We start from the raw sequence: 21,359 nt of genomic DNA on the forward strand, positions 1-21,359 counted from the left end.
CCATATTCTCCTATAAGCCCAGCAAAAAAAGGCAACACAAAACTGAGCACTGTCTCGGTGCATGGGATTTGTATTCTTTCAAAGAGCATTCCTACTTTTTATGTTTTTCTTTATTTTAAGGCAAGCAGGAGCTAAGATGGAGCATAATGTTAAAGCAAGGAATCATCACTTCCCTCCTTTAAACAGGGCCTTACAGCTGTTGAATTCCCTGCCTTTGTGACTAATGGTTAAGAGTATTTTTCAGTAGAATAAGCAGGGCTGGGTGTGGGGAGGTGCAGTTCTATGTGTTGTAAGTCATGTGGAGTCATAGTAAAAATGAAAATCTTGAAGTTTATTATCCCCTGTGTATTAGATAATAAATATAATAAAGCTATGACTCTATTCCACAATTTTTTCAATAATGATTTACGTACAATTGTATGAGATATATATATATATATATATATATATATATATATATATATCTCAGATTTGAGTGTGTTAAAGACTTAATATGGTCAGAAGATGTATATTAATGTGGATTCTATGTTTTATAGTCCACCCCAGTAAACAGTCAGATAAAATATCCATGCATTCACACATGTATGTGTTCTTTCCTGTCCCTTCCCCCCACATCCTGTCTCCATGCCCCCTCATCCCTCCACCCTGCATCCAAGCTTGTGGTCCTTTTCCATCCATGTACTAAAAGGTTCTTTGTAAACCAGGCCATTTGTCCATCATTGTTTGGGGTCCAAACAGTGGTAAGATACCCTGTCACCGATCCCGCGTGCTATGAATGGCAGCTCCTCTCCGGACAATTGGCGGAGGGGCCGAGAAATATTCCTGAGAGGATTATTTAACCTTTCAATTTAGAGGGCACAAAGCCTGGCTGATTAATGAACTTTCTGATGGGCGCCGATAAGCGGATCTATTTCTTTATTTCCCCTAAAAGTGATTCCTTCTCCTGTCCATATTACTATAATCTTAAACATAAAATGTGGCAAATAGATTAAAAACAGCACTAAAGAGTTTATCTGGCTGGCAAACTGAAGGAGCTAAATTAAAATTGGTAATGACAGCAGTGGCTCAGCCTCATATATGGTTTTTAAATGCACTGTGTATTTTGAAGAGACTTATTCTCCAGCATGCCTGGTAATGACTGCTTTTGGTGCACAGTCTGGGGCTGGCTTCTGTTATCCCCACCCCGCCCCCCCAAAAAAATGAGTTGTGTTATCTGGATGGCTGCAGACACATACGCATCCCCCTTTCTCACTGCATGGGCAGACAAGGTCGATAGCATTACAAGGTATTTGTGGCAGTGCTTGTTTCAGTTTTCAGAGCTGCCAGTTTCCAGGCGGATTTGAATTACAAAAGAAGAAGCTGGCATGAAAATTGAAAGGTTTTATCGGCTGGTCTGAAGCCTCATAGCACATTGCTTATTTATGCAGTCCATTTGCACCAGGAAATATAAAAAGGAAATACATTTTTAAAATAAGGCCATAAAGACCCAGATATGTTTAAGATGGCAAATAAAATATAGATACCTATAATATCTTTCCAGGAAACGATTTTCACTTAATGTTGCACATTACTTCAGAAGAGCATTTATGTTGCTGTCATAAATTTGTGCGTTTGTGTCACTATGTAGGTAGTCTCTGGGGATTAAGAAGGAAGCCTTTGCTAACTTACTTTAAAATTAAAATAGACAGAGGGATAGCTCTGCAGGTTGAGAGCTACATTGGACATATTTAAATAGGGTGGTAAATTAAACTTAAACTAACATTTTTGCATTCCATGTAAAATTAGCTATGGCCCAGTGACTAAATGCCACTACCTTTGGAGAAAACTGGGATGCTTTTTAAGCCATGAAGATTTAGAACATTCAGGAAGTGAATTACTGTGATCCTTACTGTCTTGCATATGTTCATTGTTCTCTGCTTGCTGAGGTTCTCTTTTGTTGTTGTTGTGTGGTTGTTTTTTGTAGGGGAAGGACCTCATTTACAAAAAGAGAAATCATAAATTCATAAGTTTAATAACTTCTTTTTATAAAACTTGTGTTTCATTTAGTCTCCAAATATATTATCTCTTAGATGTTGCCTAATGCTTAATGTGGTTAATATATCATCTTTTCACTATTAGGAGTTATACCAACAGTTTACCTCCATTCATATTACTTTAACCTAGTTTTACTACGAAAGATACACTCATGCAGTCCTTTACACTCTTGGTTACCTAAAATGAAGATATATAAGTATAGACACACAGTACTGCAAGGCCTTGAATAATTAATTAATAGCCTGACCACTAGTTATTTGCAACCTTCAACCCATTGGTTTGTAAAACTATGAGTATCAGAAGAGGGGTAGAGAGGAAGTTACGTGTATATAGGAAGTACGAAATCAGTAAAGCAACACTCTTTATTCTGCTGCAATTCAAATAAACACTGTTTTAGAATCCATTTTCCAATAAAGCAAATTACTCTCAGTGAAACCATGAGAGATGCAATTTTTTGCAATTTTCAATTTCGCCAGAGTCTGGTACCTTTCTCATGTTTTTATGACCTGGACTAATTACTTCATGTAGTGTTGGTTTTTTTAACAGAGAAAATATCAAAAGCATACACGTCTACAGCATGCTAATGATGTGCTGTACATTTTTTCATGAATTTTCATAAGGATTTTTCTACGTAGAATGTGTGGCTTAATGATGTAATCACCCGATAGACTAGAAAATGCTCCAAAGGAGACGTTCCGGTCTGTTGTGTACATAATACATGTTTCAAAAATCTGCCTAATTAAGGAATTACCCGATGGATTGGTAGTCTGTTGGATACATGTCATCGTTTTTCTTTTAACACAAAAAATATAGGTATATTATTATATATGGTGTTTTTAATGGCATTTTTAAGATATAAGGAAAATTAGTAGCGGTATACAATTGAATTTATTTTTCACTGAGCAAAAATTAAAACTTAAAAAATTCATAAAGGAAGCCTTATTTTAAAATAATTTCAAAGCCTTTAGCTTAGAGAAAATTCCTTCCAATGTTCCTCAAAGGGAAGTAATAGTGTGAATATTTGCCAGAACACTGTGCAAATGGATGGCTTTGACCAAAATCATGGTTGGAATAAGACCTGTTCAGATCTCCAGGTGTGAGGAGCACCTACCCCAGAAAAACACTGAAAAGGGGAGACAGGGCACCTTTTGTATCTTTAGTTACATGGGATCGTTTTTGCCTTCTCACAGACTCAGGTTTGGTTCCGTTCACTGCAAAACTGCCCAACTTTTAAATTTCTTTTTTGATTCCTTTAGGCCCCAGATGTGATTTTTCTTGACTGTGTACCAGTTACATTTCTGTTGGCATTTATATTGTAAATACTACCAAAGGAAAGGGAAGGCAACCATTCTTTTTGCTCTGCCTACTCTTTATGAAACTAAATAAAATACTTAAGACAATCACATATGATCTCTAGAGTAGGTACAAAAATGATGTTTAAATGGGGGGAGGGGTATATTTTTAATTCAAACTTTTGTTCTGCTTAAATGTCAGATTCATACCATTAGGTCCCATTTTCAACTAATGGGCTTTGACTATGATGGCAAGTTTTTGATTTGGGGTGACATTTTCTTGAGAAATTCTATTTGATTACTTGGGTAGGATTGTTTTTTAAATCTATGGATATTGAGGAGATGCTTGTACTGTTAGCTTATTGGAAAAACTTTGAAAAAAGAAGATTCTGAAGCATGAAAAGCATATGGATTTAGGAGGTGTGAGTACAGATGTGACAGCAGAAAGACTGGAGCTGAGCTCAGTGCTTTATAGACTTGCTTTTTAATATATGTTCATATAACACTTTGGATTAATAAATAAAAACATAAGTCTAGTCATTAAGTATATGTATGATTATAAAAATAAGTACATTTTGTGGTCACAAAAGTAGAAAATTCCCTATAATTGGTGAAATTGATTGCATATCCTGTATAGTAATGAGCTTCAACAAGATGCAAGTCCTCATTGGATCAAAGTCAGTTTAGATAAGGGCAGCTCAAGGTCACAGAGGGAGATGCCCAGCAGGTTCATTTGCATAAAAAATTACTGTTAGAAATAGGACACTGAGGCAGTTCTGGCGTTTTGATCTCTTGGCCTTTGTCATGGAGATTCCTACTAGTGAAGGGAGTAAGGCCAGTGTCCCAGATAATGATTAACTGTTTTAATGGCATTCATTCATTCATTCCGCACTAACTACTCATGCAGAAAAAAGGGTTATGTAAAATGACATTAGAAGAAAATCATTTGTAATCGTTGCATCGGGCAGCACTTTGAGGAGACATTAGAAGTAAATCCGTGGCGTGGTAGGCTTATGCTTTATCTTCTGATATTTACTGAGTTTACTGGTGCATGAAAAGCTTTCAGCAAGAATAGCAGATGGGATGGACCTTTCATAGGTAATGCTATCTCCCAGGTTATTACTTCTATATATTGATAGTAAAGTAATCTCTAAGATATCATCCTACAAATATAGATTATTTAAATGTCTGTAACCAAAAAAAAAAAGTGAAAAGAAAAGAAAAGGCTGCTTTTATAAATAGTTCATTTGGTATCCATTAGGTCAAAGTCTTAAGGTAAATTTTTTAAGTTAAAAAAAGTTCTAATCCAGTTTTCTCAGTAGTTATAGTTTTGGCCCATGGACTGGCAAGGGCTTGTACCTCGTTTGCAGGCTCAATCCCCGGCCCCCATCTGGGGCGCGTGCACGAGGCAACTAATCGGTGTGTCTCTCTCACGTCGATGTTTCTCTCTCTGTGTCTCTCCCCCTCCCTTCCACTCTCTCTAAAAATCAATGGAAAAAATATCCTTGGGTGAGGATTAACAAACAAATTTTAAAAGTTCTAAAAAACTACATCTGTTCCCTGCATTTAACTTTTTGTCCACAGTACAAACATGTATGAAAGAACCCTGAACTTAGAGCTAATCAGTTGACACATTCTGCTTTAAATTGGACCTTTACTGTTAATTAAAAATGAAGACATGCTCCAAGGCAGAAGTATTGAGTCACAAATTTGTATTTCTAACACTTTAAATAGCTGTAAGATTTTTGTTAGATCATAGTATGAAAACTTGTCCACTGGAAATCATTATTGAGTTTTCAGTATTGTATTCTAATATAGAAATGTTCTCTAATTAGGTAAGATCTAGGCTGATTTCATTCCTATTAAGTCCTAGAACATGATAGTTTATTAAAATGAGGGTATGTAGATAGCGTTTGTCATGTCATTTACTAATTAATTATTGTGAAACAGTTTAGAATTTCATAGCACAATATAAATACGGTTGCTATTTTTATTAGTAATAATGGAAGTTTTTAACTAGTGACATTATTCAGATGAATGAACACCCAAATGTTTGCACTTCATCCACGGGCGTAAATGAACAGTAAGGCTAAATTTGAGGCCTTTTGAATGAGATTACTTTCAAAATAAAATAAGTGTCGACATGAAACAAGCTTTCAAAGTCTTGATTAAAAAGGATCTCTTTATCCCTAGTAATTGTAAAACTGAATTCCTAGTCTCTGTATTAGTAACTCCTTCCTGATTCTGCCAGAGTATGTACCACACTCTCAATGTGAAGTAGAGGAGACCCTTAGGAAGCTGTGTTAATTTATTCAGGCATTTTAATATATAAAAGCATAATCTTAGAGGTTGTCTTTAGTGACTAAAATGTATTGGATGCTCACTATGGGCCATGTACTTTACATATGCATTATCTCATTCATTTACTAATATTTACTGTCCTGCTGGTGTGGTTCAGTGGTTGAGCATCCACCCATGAACCAGGGGGTCATGGTTCGATTCCCAGTCAGGGCACATGCCTGGGTTGCAGGCTTGATCCCCAGTAGGGGGCGTGCAGGAGGCAGCCGATCGATGATTCTCATCATTGATGTTTCTATCTCCCTTTTCCTCCCTCTCTCTGAAATCAATAAAAACATTTTTTAAAAATATTTACTGAACTATTATATGCCTGGCCCTGTTCTAGGATCTGGGATATAGCAGTGAACTAAAAACAGACAAATCCCTGTGAGTTGAGGTATAGACCAAACAATCAAGTAAAATATATAGTATATCAGATGCGATAAGTGCCATGAAGTTTAAGGAAAAAACTCAATGAAGCAGGATAGGATGCTCCAATTGGAGAGCGCTGGCTGTTTTAAATAGGTGATCAAGAAGGCCTTACAAACATGACATTTGAGCCAAGAGATGAAGTTCTCCATTTTTATCTGGCAGATGGAACAGCATTTGGATACTTGTAATTTCCCAGGCTTAGGCAATAAAGTAAAGTCAGAGGAATTTTGGAGTCTTTATTATCTACTTACTCACCAGCTACTTATTGGGCACTTATTATGTTCTAAGTCAGGCATCAGCAAACATTTTCTATAATAAAGAGCCAGATCGTAAATATTTTAGCTTGGCAGGCCATGTGGTCTCTATCATAACTATGCCCCTGTAGCATGAAAAGCAGCCACAGATAATCTGTAAACAGATGTGCCTGGTTGTGTCCCAATAAAGCTTTATTTATAGACACTGAATTTTGAATTTCATATAATCTTTACATGTTGTGAAATATTTTTTTAGCCATTTAAAAATGTAAAAACTATTCTTCCCTTGTGAGCCATACAAAAACAGGCAGTGGGTCAAATTTGGCCTGCTGCCCATAGTCTGCCAACATTTATTCTAGACTCTTGGCTTAGGGGTGCACAGTGGATCAAGCACAGATCCCTGCCCTCATGCACCTTACATTCTACCAACGGGGAGGTAGATAATAAACATAATAAATAACCAGTTTAGTGCACTAGAAGGTGAAATAGGGAAAAGGTGGGTCAGGAGCACTGTCGCAGTATTAAATAAAGGCGACCTTTACTCTGAGTGGAGGTGATAGGAAGGAACCACTAGAGAGTTATGGAGTATTGTGACTGTCCCTGTGTTCTATACTACTGAGGAGAAACCAGGACTGCTGTAGAGGTATGGTGGCCCCTCCCATGAGGAAGTCTTTGCTCGTATCCATAGCAATCAAATTCCATGTCTGGATTCCCTGCTAATTTGGTTCTCACCAGCCTACTTCCTTGCTACTTCCTGATTCATCTTGTTTATTTTTTATTTAAATTTTTATTATTTCTTTAATATATATTTTTTTCTTTATTGATTAAGGTATTACATTATGTGTCCTTATCCCCCTGTTGCCCCCACCCTCCACCCCCTCATCTTGTTTTTTTGCATAGGATTTGAGCCAGTGGAATCTTTTATTCCAGTGAAACAAAAATAGCATATTTAGCCCTAACCGGTTTGGCTCAGTGGATAGAGTGTCGGCCTGCAGACTGAAGGGTCCCAGGTTCGATTCCGGTCAAGGGCATGTACTTTGGTTGTGGGCACATCCCCAGTAGGGAGTGTGCAGAAGGCAGCTGATCGATGTTTCTGGCTCTCTGTCCCTCTCCCTTCCTCTCTGTAAAAAAAATCAATAAAAATATTTTTTAAAAGATAGCATATTTACCTTCTCATCAGTGAATCTAGAAATCTTGCCTCAAAGATAAATTGCCATATATTTACACAAATGAACATAAATTTAAAAATTTATAAACAGGTCAGTTTTTCAGAGAACATTTATTATTTGGGAGTGTGGATTGTTCTTTCTGTGATCGCTTACAGTCTGCTAACAGTTGCCAGCTGGTTATTGAGCACCTACTATTAGCTTCAAACTACCTGCTCATGTCACTTAAGACCCAGCTCCCTTCACCCTGGTTTACACAGCTCTCAGTTATCTGGTTCCATTCTACCTCTAGAGGCTCCTTCTCTGCAGCTCTTCCTTCACCTACCACACTTCCCAGTTTACAGATATTTTTCAGATACTGAAATATGCCCGCTTTCGTGCTTTGCACTACCTGTTCCCAATGCCTTATGCCTAGAATGCTGTTTGCCCAGTCACTGAGTACTTGTTTTTTCTTATTATACAGATTGACCATCCCAGTGAGAGTTTCCCAAAACTCAATCTCAGTCACCACCAAAGATTCTCATTCACATAACATTTATTACTATCTGATTGTGTGTGTGTGTGTGTGTGTGTGTGTGTGTGTGTGTGTGTTGTGTTGGTGGTGGTTTTATTTATCTGTCTTCCACCTGGAGATGTGAGCAATGATTTTTGTTTCGCTCACTTCTCAATTACCTAATCTTAGAACACTAACTTGCATGTATTAGGCACTCGGTATATTTTAAATCAGTTAATGAAAGAATGTGTATATATGCTCGTGCCCCGTGCCCAGCAGTGGTGGAGGCATCCTTGGACCATTTGGTTTCCTAAGCTTCATCCTACGTAGACAACCTCCTGGTGACCATCTCCACCTAGAGAGTCAACATCCAAGGCAAACTCCATCATTTCTCCCCCGACATTGGCTCCTCTTTCTTTTCTGAATCAGGTGTTGGCACCACTACTCACCAATTCACTCAAGATAGAAACCTGGAAAGCATCCTGATTTCTTTTCTTCATTCCCTCTTACCTTTTCAAATTTCAAGTAATACCAGTTTTATTTTCTAAAAGTACCCAAATCTATTCCCTTTTCTTTATTCTTTTTTTTTTAATTTTGCAATATTGGAGGACCAGGCGGGCAAGTCCCGAAGGACTTCCACCCATGCTCAGGCTGCTCCAATCTTTTATTGAGCTTGGAGTAGCCTTAGGTAAGGAGGTTTCAATGACACAGATCAGCAATTTCCAGGAATAGACAAAGTATCTGATTAGCTCATCAGTAGATGATTTCCAGGAATAGGCAGAGTATCTGATCAACAATAATCAACAAGGATCTACATAAGTATCTAAGGGATTAAGTGAACTAAGGTGGGGATGATGCTTCAACTATTATTACCTAAATTAACGGGTGGCTCCTAGATTAACTGGGTAGTGCGCAGTCCTGACCTTTGCTAGGACTTCAAAGGTTACTAGCTTTTGGGGGTCTCTGTCTAAACTCAGCTAGTGAGGACAATGAATGGACTCCGGCATCTCCCCCTTATTTTTTCTTTAAAAAATCAAGTATCTGTAAACTAGGTCTTTATTCTTATTACTCTGGTAGTTTGGGCCCTCATCACCTCACCTGTAATTGGCCAACAGCCACTTCATTGGTCTTTCTCCTTCATCTAACCTCCTCTTGCTTATAGTCATCCTCCTTATAGCTACAAGCCAAAATGGTTTTTCCAAAATGCAATTCTAACTACTCTGCTCCCCCCACTTAAATCCTTACACATGGCACTAGATAAAGCCCAAGCTCCCTAACATGACTTATAAGCCCTCCATTTTTTTGCCATGCTTTCTCCAGCCTCATTTTCCTTATACCTGGTCACGCATCTTTTTGTTGTTGTTAATCCTCACCAGAGGATATTTTTTCCATTGATTTTTAGAGAGTTGAGGGAGGGAAAGAGAGAGAAAAAGATAGAAGAGGGAAGCATTTATGTGAAAGTACCATACCAATTGGTTGCCTCACACATGTACTCCAACCAGGGCTGGAGATGGAGCCTGCAACTCCAGTGTTTGGGCCAGCACTCTAACCACTGAGCACACCAGCCACGACCTGGCCATGCATCTTATACTTTGTTGGCAGGTTTGCTCTTTCTTGGTTTCATGCCATTGTTCACGCTGTCCCCTCTACCAAGGATTATCCAGTTGACTTACACCTAATTCTTTGAGAGTAAATTTAAAATTTGTATTTCCAAGAAAGCTTTCCCTAACTGCCTCACCCCATCCAATGGTGGGTCTGTCTTGCCACTCCATTAATACCTGTACATGCTTCTATCACTGTGTTTACATTGTCCTGTCATTATCTATTTATATGCCTGTCATGTTCTACTAGCCTGTTATCCTTTTCTATCTGGGATACCTAATACCTAACACAGTGTTGGATATAATGCTGAATGGAATGCAGTGTAAGGAAGGAGAGGAAAGCACACATTGACATTAAGAATAAAGGAATTGTTATCGTGTTACAGAGTCACCTGAAGGTGGGGTCTCTACACTGACTTCTAGAAGACAATATTTCTAAGGACTCTCTTACCTAAAAAGAGCTTTTTTAGAAAGAATGAGGTTTTAATTTTCTTCTAAGTTTAATAAAACCTTACAAATATTCATGTTGCAGACTAAACCTGGACCACCCAAAAAGCCGAAGACTCCTTCTGGACAATCAGCCTTAATGTATTGCTACAACTGTGGTCAAGAAGGCCATTATGGACATGTAAGTCTGAGTGGCATTTGGGCATAAAGCATTCTGTTGTCAGGAAGCGATTGATGAAAGATGAACTCAAAAATAATGTAATCTGAATGCTTACTTTTTTAGGAACTAACATTCTAAAGTGAGATTTAATATAGTTTCAACTAACGTACTTCTCTCATCCCTGCCAGTTATGTTCCTAAATGTATGTATGTACCAGCTTGATCAGATGCTTAGAATTACAAATCAAGTATATAATGCCAAAATTATGATAAATTAAGTTAAACTTTATATGGATTTTTCACATACTTTCTTCCTAAGAGGTATTCTAATTTTTCTTCAATACTTAGCTAAGAAGTATTGAACTCGCATAAGTAAATTTTAGGCAAGGTGGCAAAAGACAGAAATGGGAACGTTCCAAAGGGAAACCTCTTTCAAAGAAAAGAAAGATATTTGGTTTCAGGCATGTTGAATGGATGGATATATGTCACAGGTCATGATTTTTATAAAAGCCTACTAAATGGGTGTATTTAGGCCAAGGGTATGGATTTGGAAACTATCAGGCATGGGAAGGTCAGAGTCATGAGAATAGGGAGCTGTCCTAGGGTAATGAATGACAGGAGGATCTGATCCTGAGTGGGGGAATTGAAGAGATGAGAGGGTTCCGTTGGGGTGTTTCAAAATCACCTAAGACAGCAGTTGTCAACCTGTGGGTCGTGAACAATGAAAATACATCCTGCATATCAGATATTTACATTACGATTCATAACAGTAGCAAAATTACAGTTATGAAGTAGCAACGCAAGTAATTTTATGGTTGGGGGTCACCACAACATGAGGAGCTGTATTAAAGGGTCGCGGCATTAGGAAGGTTGAGAACCACTGACCTAAGAGCATTTCAAACTGGACACAACCCACCACCACACTGCTCCCCACCATAAGAATCAACTGTTTCCCCCCAGTGAGTATTTGTTAAAATAAGTTTACAAACCACTTGTGTGGTAGGAAAAAGAGCACAGAGCTAGGAAGTTACCCCCACATCTAGGGTGTAAATGTGAGGGGAAAGAGAGCGGGGAAAGCACTTGACAAAAGGCTGTTGAAGAGACAAAGAAGCACAGATCTAATACAACACAAGGCCAAATAGAATAAACCCTCCAACAGGTGTGAGGCAGTGCAGTAGGAACCTCTCTTCCTCCCAGCCATTGCTGTCAACTCAGCCTGGGGGGGGGGGGGGGGGGGGGGGGTTGGCAGGAAAGATTGAAAAAAGGTAAGGTTTTCATAGGTAAAGAAGTAAGAGAAGAAAATTCAAGTCTGAAAAAATACTTGATTGGATGTCAGGCTGGGTGATCCTCCCAGTGTCCCAGCAAGACCACAGCCTGCAGCCAAGAATGCGTATCAGTGATGTGGGACTCATCTCTACTCACAGTCATCCATAACCTTGCAAAAAGGTTGTCAGAACAGTATGCCCTTGTGACATTCTAATTTCTAAAAAAATTTGCAGGAATGTACAGAAAGGCGAATGTTTAACCAGACCTTTCCAACATCTCCATTCATCTACTACTATGATGACAAATATGAAATTCGGGAGCGAGAATACAGAATAAAACGAAAAGTAAAAGGTATGTTGTTAGACTTCTTGCTAGATCAATTTTGCAGTAGTTCCCAAATTTCTGTTTTCGCACTGTTTTTACCTGCTTTGGGGGTCATTGGTTAACACAGAAAATGTTTTTAATTACCATGGAAACTGGAATTTTCTTGATCTCCAGAAATCAAGTACCCACTTCAAAAATCCTATGTTGTGCCCTGGCCAGTGTGGCTCAGTTGGTTGGAGCATCATTGCATACACTGGAAGGTCATGGGCTCAATTCCCAGTTGGGGTACATAACCAATGGAAGTTTCTCTCTCTTTCTGTCCCTATCCCTTCCTCTCTAAAATACATTTAAAAAAAAAAAAAAAAAAAAAAACCCTGTGTTATAATCTATTCCCAATAAACATTTTTCTAACATAATGATAATTTTAGAAAATGTCCAGAAAGGACTTCTATCCATATATGTAGGCAGAGTTTTAAAGGCTCTTTGAGATTTTTCTGTTTGACTAGTGATTTGTTCCCCGTTTGTGTAGCTCTAGTAATTTTCATAGAAAGACAGGCATCCCTACTGGGTGACTTCCTGGAGCTTCCCCAAAGAAGTCATTTCCTATCGGCCATGAGCTGAGCTCCAGGTCCATAGCCACTCTCTGTGGCTTCTTTATTATGTTGCTATCGCATAAGGTTCTTTCTCATTAAATTATCCTATAACGTAAGCCTGTTTTCTCTACCTCTGTTCTTTCTTGCAATATACTTCAAGGTGGTTTACCAATTATTTGTCTTGCTTTGGGGACAAACAATTCTTTGTATTTCAAGTTGACCTATACATTGTTGATTCTTTGGGCCTTTTTTGTTACTCTTTTCCAGATTCTTTTTAAAACATTAAAAAGAAATGCACCAAAATGTCGTCTCTGGATTAAAGGATTATGGGTGCTTCTGTTTTATTTTCTTTATGCTTTTCTTTAGTTCCCAAATTTTCTGTAATGAGTGTTTTTATAAGTTTTATAATCAGAGAAAAACGATTTAGTTTCCTTTTTAACTGGTTATATTGACAGCTCTGCAGCACAGATTCACTTTGAAGCTTGCTGTGATTCATTGGAATTTTCATTTTATGCCGAAGTCTATAAGTCATTACTTATTTTTTTCTCTATATTCCAAAATTCATTTTTAAATATATTACTTTGCACTTCATTTCATTTGGAGGGGAGGCACTTCTTTAGTCTCTGAAGATTCTGTTGACATGTTAATTTTCATCCTGTACTGTAACCTCATCTCCCACCTACCCTGTCAGAATCACTGCTATCAGATCCTTGTAGTGAGAGCCAAGTCCTAACAAAACATAGCATCAGATCTGCACAACTACATACTCAGTCTCCAAGCCAGCGATCTCTGCTCTGGAGGAATAATCTGTCCACTTTGGCATCCACCTCTAACCAAATACTATGGCCAGACTTTATCTTTAGGGTGTAATTGAAATATCATATGAGTCTGTCAATAAGACTGTTGTGCATCTCGCTTAACCTTACTATCAAGGGCTGTCCCTTGAATTGGTCAGACATGTCTTTTCTTCAGGAAGCTAGGATGATGACTACTCTCACTCGCCCTCATCTGCACTGTTTAACCTAGTTAGATTGTATTGAACAGAATGATTATCATTGGACTGCTGGATGTTCACTGTTAGCAATCAGAAATGTATAACTACAGCCATATAGTTCTTAGTGAGTGACTTTTACTTTAGTAAGGGCCCTTGAGAATGCCCTATCGTTAATGCATTTAAATGTCTGGCTTCCCTCTCTGCTAAGTTATTTACAGACTTAGGAGAGTTCTGCATGGACTATCTTGCTGCAGAATATGCAAAAATACTTTTATATTTTCCAGAACTCCAGAAAAATGGGGAATTTCCAGGGCAGTTCAAGAGGCCGCATACAAAAGCAGCAAATCAGAGGTCCCACCATGACATGAAGAAGAGCCACGCCTCAAGGAGAAACACAAGGTGGCCTCAAGAAAAGAAAGAAACCCAAAAAGAAACAATGAGCAGGAACAACAGGGAGCGTGAAAAGCACAGGAAGGCCGACAGGTGTCATGATGTGGATGAGGACTTTCCCAGAGGCCCCAGAACCCACTCTTCCCTTGGCACCTTCAAAACCCAGAAGCCTCACAAGTCCTTTCACCACTCACACCAGCACAAGCCGGGAGAAGACAAGCTGCCCAGAGAGGGCAGGCGGGGCAAGCACAAGAAGAAGGAGCACCGGGTGGAGGAGGAGGACGATGATAACTTATTTCTTATTAAGCAGAGGAAAAAAAAGTCTAGACTGTGAGGCAGCTGCCGGTTTGGCTCCCCCGCATTTGTCTGCTCTTCATGTCTGCAACATTCTGCCAGTCTTTTTACTAATTAAAGTGAATTTTGTTTTGTTGTTTTGTTTAATCTCAGCCATACCCTAGAGCTACTGAATGAAGACCTTGCAAATCTGTTCTCTGTGTCCAGGAGGTTACTAGGCGGGAAAACAAAAATAAACTCGGACTTCCCCTGGTCCAGTTGATTTTTACTCAGAATCCTACAGATTGGAAGAATTAATCTTTTCAAGAGAATTTTTAAAAATACTTTGAAAAAATTAAAGCTCATCAAATGTAATTCATCTTCCGTGTGCATATGTAAATTAAGTCCTTGCAGGAAGAGAAATCAACGCTAACATGAAAAATTCATAGATCTTTTTCATCATTACTCTTTTTCTAACATTGGAAAGGATAATAGTTATAAATCTAAGCTTTACTGGCTTCTGAAGCTGGGGTCAAAATCTTCCTTTGGTCAGAGCATCAGGGATGAACAATGAAGGCGTCGTCACTGAAGCCCTGAAGAAGCAGGGAAGTGGGCTGTTGTGAAATACAGGCAAGGAATCCATCCAGTGTGAATGTCCCAGGACAGATTTCCTGAAACAAGTGAAAAAGAGTCCTCAAAACTGTTGATGTCCTCACCATGAAATAGTTTCTACCATTTCTACAGCCACACTTCCAGAACACTGTCACGGCTATATAGAGATGAACACCGCCCAACTTTTAAAAATTGTTTTGTTTTCATGGGTTTTTTAACTGTATAGCTATACAGAAATTTTTGTACTTATGAGCTTTTGTACTTAACAAGGCCTAATGTTAGAATTGGAAAAATAAAATGTCTGAAATAGAGTAAATAAATGTGTCTGATGTGTAAAAAGCCAATGAGAGTTTGGGCGACAAAGAGCATACTTGGGTTGGACAAGTGACTAAAGTTATAAAATCTCCAGTAACTAGGGTTAGAGTGCCCTTGTTGCCCAAGCACTAACTCTGTGCCAGAATAAAACAAGGTACGCTAAGACAGATTTATAATGTTAGATTCTTAAGTTCGTCTTTGTGAACTACACAAACTGCCAAATATCTGGTAGGATCCGCTCTCTTGTCTCTCTGGGGAAAACTCTCTCCTCCCAAGTCAGCTCCCATGTAAATTGTAGGCCCACAGGCTTCCATCCTCACCTGCCCTGTGGCTGCTCAGCTTGCTGCTCAGTGTAAGTGTTCATTGTGTGTTGGTGTGTGGCGTCCTCACATCAACTGGGAATGTTTTGACCCTAAGATAGGTGACCAGAGACTTAACACCCTGCTGAAGTGCCAGCGGCTCCATGGAGTGGTGTGCCTTGAGAAAACAGGCATGATTCCTCAGAAGGACCAGAACGAGCATGGTGTGCCTGGCATTCCTGCCGATCCGAGGGCCTCTGCTTTCAGGACAGAAATGGGATTGCCATTCTGTAGCATCTTCCATACGTAGATGATTGTTTGGAGAAGGGAAGAAAGGAAGCTTTCTTTTCTATTTGTTTCTGCACATTCTCTTATTTTTCCTCCCAACTGTATATTTTTATAAGAACATTTTTAGAGTAGAACATTCGTTCTGGGGTATAATTTACCCTTCAGGTCCATGCATTTATAGTCAGATACGAAAGGATGGTAAGGAAAGGCCAAACACAGAGGAGCCTCTGCTCCATTTCCTCCTCACGGTCCTTGGCACCTGCTTACAGTCCGCAGTCAGCCTCCTCACACACTGACTTTCCGTACAAGAAAGTGGAGTTTAAAATATGCGGCGGCTGGACAATCAAATAAGACTTTAAGTCTTAAAGAGAAGAAAAGCAGATGTCCCGAACAGTGCAGAGCTCTGTGTTGCGAGGATGGAGAAGACTCTCAATGTCTTTTGCCTCTGAACCTGTTTTAATTAGAAGCAGCCTGAGGGGCTCCTTTTTCTGGGTTCTGGCTCGGTTCACATTTGGCATTTTTAGAGTTGAGCAGAGAGGCACCACCTCCCATTCTCTCAACGGAAAGCCTGGCTTTTGTGGGCCAGAACTATGCTATTAACAGTGCCTCTTATCAGGCTGTTTATTTTTATGTTTCACAAGGAGTACATATTCATTGCGGGGGGGGGGGGGGTGTTAACATAAAATCATACCTGATTCTTCTACCCAAAGATAAGGGTAACATTCTTACTATCTATCCTCCCATATGTTTTTTATACATATATACATTATTTTGTAACCTGTTTTTATATTTAATAGTGAAAATATTTTCAATCAAATACATATCTACATCATTGTTTTTCGTGGCTCCATGATATCCTATTATGTAGCTATATATAAGTTATTTAACCAGCTTCCTGTTGCTGAACTTTTTGGTTGTTTCTAATTTTTATTAGTTTTAGAAAAAAATCCTTCTACATACACCATATATTCTTCAATTATTTCATTGTGATAAAATAGAATTTATGGGTCCAAAAAATGCATCTATTTCATGCAAGGTTTCATACATATTGCAAATTACATTCCTGGCAGCCCGCTCCAAGAGTAACATGGAGTATTTTCATGCCTTTTTCTTTTTGCCACTTCGATGGGCAAAGAAACGTTATTTGTTAATGCTGCAGTGAAAAGGTTGATGTGGGCTGTGTTTGTGTGAAGAGAGACAGGGTTAACATATCAATAATCTGTTGATAAAAGATATGGAGAGAAGCTTCTCATAAAAAAACAACTGGAAATTCTTCTGCCAACAAAAGATTCCACACAAAACAAGACAGCCTATTACTCTGTCCTCGTTATCTTGATCCCTGCGTGATTGCCTGTGCCGACTATTCTGTTCCACTGTCATGACCACCCCAGCCGGTATTAATCCTCCCCTCTTGGATATTCTTATTGCCTTCTAACCAACAAATATTTGCCATGGACCTTTTTTATGGTGGTAGTCTTCTTGCTTGAGGTTGACTTTAAGAGAAATCTCAAGCCTCAGGGGCTAACAAGCAATTGAAGAGACAAACACAAAAATGAAGACCTTGCCATACAGTGGGGCAGTGGCTGGAGGAGTTGAGAGGGGTAGGCAGGACCTCTCCTAGCCAGGACTTCCTGTGGGTCTTTGTAACAGAGTGTTTTCCAGGTTAACAGAAGTGGAACAGCCCTTCAAGAACAAGGAACCCTGTCAGTAAAGGCTATGAAACAGCAAGGATGTGCCCCATATTTTTTTCCTGAAGCCATGGTAACAAGTCACTACAAACCAGAGGGCTTAAAATAACAGCAATGTGTTCTTACAGCTCTGGAGGCCAAAAGTCCAAAATCAAGGTGTTGGCAGAGTTGGTTCCTTCCTGACGTGAAGGAGGATTCATTCTTGCCTCTCCTAGATTCCCGTGGCTGGTGGCTGGTGGCAGGTCTTGGCCTTTGGGGCTTGTAGATGCATAACTTCAATCTCTGCCTCCGTCTTCTCTCTATGTCTTGGCTCTAGGGCCCACCCTAAATCCAGGATGGTCTGATCCCAAGATCCTTATTTACATCTGCAAATACCCTATATCCAAATAAGTTCATAGTCACCGGTACCAGAGATTAAGACTTGGATATAACTTTTGAGGGAACACTGTGCAACCTACTACACACCCCAAAAGCTGTAAAAAGAATTGCTTCTACCAAGTTGCACTTGTTTTAATTCTCTGAGCCTTTATTGGGGTAATGCAGTATTTTCTCTGTTGTTTTTCTCTGAATTTCCATTCTGGTTTATATGTTGCTTAAGACTATTGTAATTATTCCTAATTTCTGATCTTGCATATATCCTTATACCTCAATTCCTTTGTGAAATAAACATTGGGCAAACATACATATGAATAGAAAGCATCTGTCAGATTTGGGAGCATGTGGCTTCTTGGAGACCTTTTTTTTTTTTTTTTTAACCAAACTAGTGCCATGGTATTGGAGGGAATGAGCAGCCAAGAGGAGAGAATGTGTCTCTTTCTAAACAGGGAAGAAGAGAAAATGTTCTAGTATGTCTCTTTGTAGACCCTTGGCTATGAAATGTTGACAGAGGACTGGCAGAGTCAGGTCACCGTTGACAGGAAAGTGCTGAAAGTGGAGCGGATGATGGAGAACTAAAGAAAACGCACTTAATGGCACTCAAGGAGGGAATGGGTGGGTCCAGAGGGATGCATGAAAGGAGTTGAAGACTGGTGAGCGAGATGGGAAATGTTATCCTCAGTGTCTCCCTTTTGATGGAGGAGCTTTTCTGAGAATAAAGGAATGGGGGTGACAGGCGTGGGGAGGTATGGAAGGGCTACCAGAAGGAAGGGGAAAGGGGAGTCTCGGGGAGTCACTAGAACGGTGCTGGGGACCCAGAGCGGGTTGGAGACCAGGAGTCTCCTATCTCCTATTCACATGAGAAATGCCCTGTGGCCACCCAGGTGAGGAGAAGAGGTGGGTACACATGGAAAGGAAGGATTTCCTATGGGGAAAACAGACCATCGCTGTAATCTGCTTAACTTCTCATCTCAGAGTTCAGGCCTATGTACCCCAGTGAACAGCCCTTACAGATTTCCACATACGTCCTCCTGAGTATGTCTTCCAAACGTAACTCCACCTCTTGCACCCAACAGACCAGTATAAACTCATTGCTGATCAGATGCCATCACAAGGACGTGCCATTTTGAGCTCCAATGACCTCTGACCACCTCTCTGGGCCTGTTTCTTCATTCTGAAATTGGAAGCAGTCACCCGCCCTGTGTGGCTCAGTGCTCGGCTCTGCCAGGCGTGTCCAGGTCAGCAATTAGGCCCTCACAGTAAGCAGCCAGAAGGGAAGCCACCATAAAGAACCCTTGGTTCACAGCTCCACCCCGTGCCCTGGTCCTGCCCTGGCATCCAGGGCACCCTGCCCTTGGGGAGCTTTTGCTTTCTTTAGTGGGCAAGACAGGTGCAATCCCCATTCAGCTCTACAACAAAGATACAAGCTCACACAATTGTGGGGCTGGCAAGTTCAAAACAAAATACGTAGGGCAGGCCAGCAGGCTGGAAACGCAGGCAGTATTTTACCATTTTGAACAGGATTCCCCACTTTTTGCCTTTGAGGCCTTCAGCTAATTGGATGAGCTCCACATTGTGGAGGATAATCTTTACTTAAAGTCAACTGATTCGTTCCCATCTACAAAATACCTCTCCTGCAACATCTAGGGTTTGGCTGCACAGCTGGGAGCCATAGCCTAGCTCATTTGACATAAAATTAGCCATCACAATAGTCTTTATCTCAAAAATGGAAACTGGAGTCAGAAACTTTGACAAAATCCTAATCCCTAGAACAAGGTACCAGGCCTGCCAAGTAACTTTTGCACCTTGGTAATAAGTTTACATTATTTATTCCTGCATCCTACATAAAATTCTCCACAGACTAGAACCAGGCTGAACATCCAGGAATGCTGTACCACATGCCAATGCAGCTGGGGAGGAGACTGGCTTGGTGCCGAGAAGCCTTCCTGGCCAGAGTTTCCGACAGTGGAATAGGCCAGGGACACAGTGAGCTCCTGGTCCCAGGGGGTGAGTTACCAGAGCCGTGGAGATTCAAGCATCTTCTGAGAGGGGGGCCAGGGACTGGAAGGAAGCCTCCCAGAGGGCCCATGGATTCTGGTAGCTCTAGACACTAGAAATGTTGATCAGAAAAGTCCCTGCTTCCGCTTCTCCGCACCCCTCCTCCCCCCAAGTGAGGCGTCAGAGGTTGGGGCAGAACACGGAACCTCTCTGAAATGGAAACCATCTGTGCCTTTCTCACCCTCCTCCACCAGCCCCGCTCCTCTGGCAGCCAGCCTCGCCTGGGTAGTCGTCTGGGAGGGGAGCTACTCTGCCTCGGCCTCCTTTCACACCCACCTCATCCTCCATGCCTCAGGGGGCCCAGGGGATCCACCATCGGTCCATCATCCACAGGTCATGGGTCACCAGGCACCTCTCTTCTGTTTTGCCTACACCCAATTAATCATCTCTTCCTGGCGATTTGCATGGCAGCCCTCCTGCACTTGGCTAGTCAGGGGAGTTTTCTGGTTTCATTGCTTCACTTAACCTTGGCCTCCTGGGTCACTCTGGATTCCCCTGCCACCACCACAGGCTCAGCCTCCGAAACCTACCTGTCTGTGTTCCAGGATCCTTGTCTTCTCACCAGCCTTCCCATCCTATCAGCAAGCCAGGCTCTGCCCACAGCCCCATCTTGCAAAGGGGGGGGGGGGGGGGGGGGGGATCTGGGCCATAGCAGGATCCTTGAAGTTCTGGTGGATGTCAGAACTGCAAAAAGGACCTAAAAGATTGTCTACTACACTCTGGCTCACCCTGTTGCACCCCATTTCACAGATGGGGAAACTGAGGTCAAAAATGAGGAAAAGGTGGCGTGGCTCAGTGGTTGAGTGTTGACCTATGAACCAGGAGGTCACGGTTCAATTCCCGATCGGTGCCTGAACATGCCCAGGTTGCAGACTCAGTCCCCAGTGGGGGGTGTACAGAAGGTAGCTGATCAATGATTCTCATCATTGACGTTTTTATCTCTCCCTTTCTCTCTGAAATCAATATATTTATTTTATTTTATTTTTTTAAGAATGAGGAAAAGTCTTGCCCATGGCCAAATCTCAAGTCAGAGGAAGAGCCAGGTCTAGGGCTTTGGGGTCCTCTACCTCAGCCCCTCTCCCCTGTCTCTGCCACACTTTGTCAACAGAAAATAACTTCTCGGAAAACTTTAACACATTAGGAGTGAGTGAGAAATGCATTTAGTGTTTAAATATTGAGTCTGCTCGGCAGCTATTTGCAAGAAGCTGTGGCCAACAAACTGGGCTGTGGCCTGGAGCCAGGTGCAGGGGGCAGAGGAGACCTCCCCACGGCAGCCCTGCTAGCATGAGCCCCTTAGAAGCAACACCTCCCCGCAGTTATCATCAGGAGCCAGTGAGCAAATGGACCCACAGACACAGGAACCAGACCTGGGGACGGGGAGAAAACTGGAAAGAAAATGGGGAGTAGTAGCAGGTCCCGGGAAGGGGAGGAGACCCCTGGAAGACCTCAGGTTCCCAGACCATCAGGGGCCAGCCCAAGGCCCAACACTTGCTATGAAAGAAACCGAGGCAGAAACAGTTCCTAGGACAAAGGAACTGTCAAGGTCAGACAGTCTTGGAGGTCGAGGTTCGATTACCAGTCAGGGCACATGCCTGGGCTGCGGGCTTGCTCCCCATTGTGGGGTGTGCAGGAGGCGGCCGATCAGTGATTCTCTCTCATCATTGATGTT

At 41.0% G+C, this 21,359-nt stretch overlaps 1 protein-coding gene across 1 annotated transcript in view; it reads left to right on the forward strand.

The window, feature by feature from the left end:
- ZCCHC7 (zinc finger CCHC-type containing 7) overlaps positions 1–15,148 on the forward strand; it is a 199,042-nt gene extending 183,894 nt beyond the window's left edge. Inside the window, exons 7-9 of the mRNA XM_081103696.1 lie at positions 10,142–10,237; positions 11,715–11,832; positions 13,677–15,148. Coding sequence (XP_080959822.1) covers positions 10,142–10,237; positions 11,715–11,832; positions 13,677–14,116 — 654 coding nt within the window. The 3' untranslated portion in view covers positions 14,117–15,148. The remainder of the gene's footprint in view (positions 1–10,141; positions 10,238–11,714; positions 11,833–13,676) is intronic.
- The last annotated feature ends 6,211 nt before the right edge of the window (positions 15,149–21,359 follow it).

Source organism: Myotis nattereri (assembly GCF_964212035.1).
Source record: "Myotis nattereri genome assembly, chromosome: 12".
Lineage (NCBI taxonomy): Eukaryota > Metazoa > Chordata > Mammalia > Chiroptera > Vespertilionidae > Myotis > Myotis nattereri.